The sequence below is a fragment of the Panthera uncia genome, chromosome D2, assembly GCF_023721935.1.
Source record: "Panthera uncia isolate 11264 chromosome D2, Puncia_PCG_1.0, whole genome shotgun sequence".
Classification (NCBI taxonomy): domain Eukaryota; kingdom Metazoa; phylum Chordata; class Mammalia; order Carnivora; family Felidae; genus Panthera; species Panthera uncia.
Window position 1 is genome coordinate 50949533 of NC_064818.1, and position 5637 is coordinate 50955169.

At 49.0% G+C, this 5637-nt stretch overlaps 1 protein-coding gene across 3 annotated transcripts in view; it reads right to left on the reverse strand.

The window, feature by feature from the left end:
* IDE (insulin degrading enzyme) overlaps positions 1-5051 on the reverse strand; it is a 114983-nt gene extending 109932 nt beyond the window's left edge. The window contains exon 1 of one of the 3 annotated variants that reach the window (XM_049646384.1): positions 4862-5050. In XM_049646384.1, the coding sequence (XP_049502341.1) occupies positions 4862-4959 (98 nt within the window). In that variant the 5' untranslated portion in view covers positions 4960-5050. Of the gene's footprint in view, positions 1-4861 lie in introns of all 3 variants that reach the window. The other 2 variants (XM_049646383.1, XM_049646385.1) reach the window with 2 other exon arrangements.
* Positions 5052-5637: the final 586 nt, after the last annotated feature.

Here is a 5637-nt window from a genome sequence, read left to right on the forward strand (position 1 = left end):
TCTCTCTCTCTCTCTCTCTCTCTCTCTCTCTCCCCCCCACCCCCCCCGCCCCGACTCATGCTCTCTCTCTAAAAAGAAATTAAAAAAAAAAGTTTTTAAATGATTAACCTCAATATTTGCAAAACTAGGGAAATCAACAGAGAAAACTGGTTTTCAAAAAAGACCATTCATTCATTCATATAATAAATATGTCAAGCAAAGTATGATACCTTCCTCTCAGGGAGCAGCTTGTGAGTGCTTTTTTTTTTTTTTTTTTTTTTAACAGTTACACACTTTTTAATGGGCAAAGAGAAACTATACAGTTCTTTGGGAGTCATAAAAGCTTTTATAGCTTTTAATGGTACAAGAGTTTCTTAAGTCCCACTTTTATTTATTTTTTTTAAGAGAAAGAAAGAGAGAGTGCACACAGGAGAGAGGAAGAGGAGGAGGGGAAGGGGAAAGGGGGAGAGGGAGAGAGGGAGGGGGAGAGGGAGAGAGGGAGGGGGAGAGAGAGAGAATATCTTAAGCAGGCTCCACACTCCGCACAGAGTCCAACTCGGGGCTCGATTCCACAACGCTGGGATCATGACCCCAACAGAAATCAAGAGACAGACGCCCAACTGACTAAGCCACCCAGATGCCTCTCTAAGTCCCACTTTTAAAAGAAAGAGTACTGTAATAAAAATATTGAGCTGCTTTTCAAAATGAATTGAAAGAGGCAATAGAAAACAAGAGTGGACATGTATAGTAAAAGGTCATAAGAAGTGGAATTATTTGACTGAAAGTTTCTTGAGGACAGAATTTATCACTGACTTGCTTTGCAAACCACCACCACCACCCCACCACCCCACCCAGTGCTGAGCACACTGTAGTGAATGATCACTACAAAATAGATACTCAAATAATGCTAAAGGAAAAGAGAAGAGTGAGGGCTGACTCAAGAAAAACTTAGTAATGCCTACCAAGCCTCCAGAACCCAGCATACCTGAAGGATCTACCCCTTAAGGTATCTACCCCTGTAAAAGGAAAATGCTTTAGCCTTGTCACCCTGATTGAAAGGTAGGTTGATTATCTAGGGACCTCTTTAGGAGATCTAAAATACCAATATAAAAGTAGAAAGGAGAGGGCGCCCAGGTGGCTCAGTCAAGCATCCGACTTTGGCTCGGGTCATGATCTCACTGCTCATGATCCTGCGGTTCGTGAGTTCGAGCCCCGCATCGGGGCTCTGTGCTGACAGCTCAAAGCCTGGAGCTTGCTTCAGATTGTCTCCATCTCTCTGCCCCTCCCCTGTTCGCACTCTGTCTCTCTCTCAAATATTAAAATAAAACGTTAAAAAAAATTTTTAAAGAAAAATAGAAAGGAAATCAATTGTTTTAAAAAACATATGTTGAATTTCTGCTCCCCACACTACTTACTCCCTGGTAAGATTATCCCTAACCTTAAAGGCAGATAGACAGAATGTAACATTTTACTGTCTACGGTTTGGGCTAATGCTAATTAAAGATACTCAAAGGCATTTTTTCCTTTTAGACCATTAAAAAACATTTTTTCTGGTTAAAAGTAAAATAAAAGCCTGGGGGCACTTGGCTGGCTCAGACAGAAGAGCCTTCAACTCTTGATCTCAGAGTTCTGAATTCAAGCCTCATGGTGGGCGGAGAGCTAGTTTGCTTGCTTACATACATACACACACACACACACACACACACAGTGGTTGCACCACTTAAAAAAAAAAAAAAAAAGTAAAAGCCAGGATCTTAATAGCTAGTCCCATATGACACACTGTTACCTATGCCCACAGAACAGAGAAATGCAAAGTAGAGCAGCCTGCAAAGTGAGATGACCAATGTACAGGTGTTTCAAGTAGCTGCCAGGCACTGGCCTATTACCTCCAGGTTCCCCGAGATAATCACAACTCCAAGTTATCCAATATGGCTAAACAGGGGACAATGAGACTGCTTTTTAAATGAATTGATCTTATACAAATGCTTTCAGACCATCTCTTTCTCAAGAGGTTAGAACAGGGAATGAATGCCTCAACACTGGCAAAGGCAGTATAACATAACAGTTAAGAACTCAGGCTCTGGCACCAGACAGACATGGGTTAAATCCCATGTCTCTTGCAGTAAACAGCCCTGTAAACATCTCTGTTAATACATCTCCCTACTATGTACAGAATCGATTACCTTAAGATTTTGAATATGTGGCAGCTTCAGCTGTTAGTACTTTCCTTCTTATAACTACACCCCAGTCCCTTTGATTTTCCTGTATTTTCCTTACTAGTCTCAACTGCTAATTTTTACTGTAGAGCTGTCTAGATGTTGATCTCATTCATTATCTTTGAATCTCCTGAATTTCCTTCTCTGAGAACAACCTTATCTTGAAGCTCTGGCAATTCAACCCATGCCCTGAATTTCATCAATGAAACTGAAGAGCAGTCGGAGAAAACCACAAAGAAAACTGGATTGTAAATAGAACATACAAACCTCTTTGTTGTATAAAACTTCAAATTGATGATTTCTTTAAAATCCCAAATTCTGGGTGCCTGGCTGGCTCAGTCGGTAGAGCATGTGACCCCTGACTCAGGTTTGTGAGTTCAAGACCCACTGCTGGGTGTACAGATTAGTTTAAAATAAATCTTTAAGGGGCACTTGGGTGGCTCAGTCGGTTGAACATCTGACTCTTGATTTCTGCTCAGGTCATGATCCCAAGGTTGTGGGATTGAGCTCCACGTCGGGCTCTGTGTGCTGAGCATGGAGCTTGCTTAAGATTCTCTCTCTCCTCCCCGCACCCCTCCCCAGCTTACTCTCTAAAAAACAAAATACTTGGGGCACCTGGGTGGCTCAGTTGGTTGGGCAGCCAACTTCGGCTCAGGTCATGATCTTGCGGTCCGTGAGTTCGAGCCCCGCATCAGGCTCTGTGCTGACAGCTCAGAGCCTGGAGTCTGCTTCAGATTCTCTGCCCCCCACTCTCTCTCTGCCCCTCCCCCACTTGTGCTCTGTCTCACTCTCTCAAAAATAAATATTAAAAAAAAATTAAAAATAAAAATAAAGACAGGAACGCATCAAAAATGAATTCATTAAAAAATAATAATAAATAATAAAATACTTAAAAAAATTTTTTTTAATCCCAAATTCTGTACACTGGAGAATATGGAGCTAAACATAGCCTATTAGCAACAAATTAGATACCGAAAAAAATCCTGACCTGAAGAAAGCCTGTGGAAGTACTCTGCCTCTGCTCACCACTCCCACTTCTTTCTCTAAACTCAGGGATCTAATTTATGCTTGTTGTAGTGGATTTTGCAAATAGTGGGGGAAAAGAGGAGGGAAAACAGGTTTCACAGATTTTTCATTTGCATCAGGCACCATTACTACCATCCTACTTCAGTAGGGAAAGACTAAGTCCCAACCAGTTTCTCTGCTTCAGGTCTCTCCACTCACTTACAGCCTGCACACAGCCACCAAACTAATTTCCTAAATTAGCAGTTTCATTAGATCACTCCCCACCTCAAAAACTCTTAGCGGCTCCCTAAACTATGCACTGAAAAAGCCCAACTAAAATTCAAAGCCCAGGCTAGCATTATCCCACTTTTATAATACAAGACTTGTCTCCTAATTGCCCCACAGAAATTCTCTAAGGCTCCAACTAGCCTAATCTGCTCACTGTCCATCCCTCACCCCCAACCCCTGCACGCCTAGGCTGATTACACCCACCACCGTCCACCCTCCACACTTTCTGCTTTTCCTTCAAAGGCCAGACCCCCTCCTCTCTCTCTGCCCTGCACTATGCTCCCAAAGCACGCACTGTCGTACTGCCCATCTTCTGACCCTAGCCAAACACATGCTTTTTAGCTGGCTATATATTCTCTTGGCATCTCAATCTGCTCAAACGAAGTCAAAGTTCCTTGGAAAGCAGACTACATACTTACACGGGTCTATCACAGTGCCTCGCACTTAGTAGGTCCTAGATATTTAAAAAAAAACAGAGGAGCTCAAATGATACATCTAAGTAGGGCAAGACAATACTGCCCATCTTTGCCGATTCCCCTCTGTTCACAGTAAAAGGGATTCAGCGTTCGCGACAGGGCAATCAATGTATTTCTAGTATACACGGAGCAGCGAAGTGGAGAGAGAGAGCACGCCACCGGATGGCAAAAAAACACCCGCGTCCCCATCCTGGTTTTTGCCACAAGCCCTGCAATTGGGAAATCACACAATCTCTCTGGGCCTCGGTTGTCTCAGGTGTAAAACAATGGAGCTGTTTTGATGGATCCCCAGGTATCCTTCGGCTCCCGAATTCCCCGGGACTGGAAATCCAACACCCATCTACTCACTAAGGCGCAGGCAGGCAAACTTTTACGGTGCCCGACGCAGGCATTTCCATATAGTAGTGGAAACTCCGTTCTCATGGAAAAAAAGCAGGGCTGAGATGAGGGTAAGAAGCGGTCTCCCTGGACTGGGATTCCTTTACCCCATAGCCAGGGGCAGTTGGACTCGGCTTCCTGCCTCTCACAGGCAGACTCCCCGGAGAGTGGCGCGGCACCGCACGGCTCCGGGAGCGGGCCGGGATGACTCCGTCCGCGCCCCGCGCCCCCAGCACTTGTGACACACGCCCCGTGACCCCGGGTCACAGCCCCCGTCCGCCCTCACCCGCCCCAGTGGCGCCCTCCTCTCCCGGCAAGGCCCCTCGCTCCCGCCCGGCCGGCCGCCCTTCCGGGCCCCGGAGCGGCCTCTGCGCGGGCGTCCGGGCCCCAGGCCGGCGGGACTGGCGGCGTGAGGGGCGGCGGCGGCGGCTTTAAGTGCTGAATCACCACTTTGCAACCCGAGCTCCAAACCACCGTGACCCGCGGGCCCCGGGGGCCCGGTCGCTCCGCTCCGCTTACCCACAGAGGCGCTCCGGGGGCGGCAGGCGGGCGCCGACGACGGAGCGGAAGGTGCTGGGCCGCGCGGAGTGCAGCAGCCACGCTAACCGGTACCGCATACCCCAGCGCAGCCGCCGGGAGCACCGCGGACGCTTCCTTCTGGCGCCGGGAGCCGGCCCTGCCCACTGCGCATGCTCAGTCCGCCGCGCCGCGCCGCGCCGCTTCCCGGGAGCAGCCGAGCGGCCGGCGCTCCGGGTTTTGCCTGGAACCCGGCGGGGCGGGGGCGGCGGCGGGGATGGCAGGCGTCCCCGGCCCGAGCCAGCGGGCGGGACGGAGTCTGGGCGGGGAGCTGCGGGAGCCCGGCAACCAGGCTTTCCCAGGCCGGGGGTGTCCCGGCTGGGTCACACAGGGACGAGATGGGAGGGCGGCGAGGTGTATCTGGCTTAAGTGTTTGTAAGGGGCAGGGTCTCACGAATACCGTAGGAGCACAACGAGCCACGTTTGCGGAGTCGCCCCCATTGGCTTTCGCCCTGGGCAGTGCAGGTGTTAGAAAGAAGCCCGCGGACCAGGCGGCTCGCGGCCCGCGGGCTCCCTCTAGAGCGCGATGCGGACCCTGAGGGGGAGTTAGCAGCTCCTCCAAGAGCCAGGGGGAGATGGGACCCGCAACAGCGAAAAAAAGGTTTCCGTGGCCTTTCAAATCCGGAGTAGAAACTCCTACTCTGCATTACTGCTGTATTAACACAACACTACACGTATATATAGTAGTACTACCATTGCCAGTGTACTTTAGTCATTAT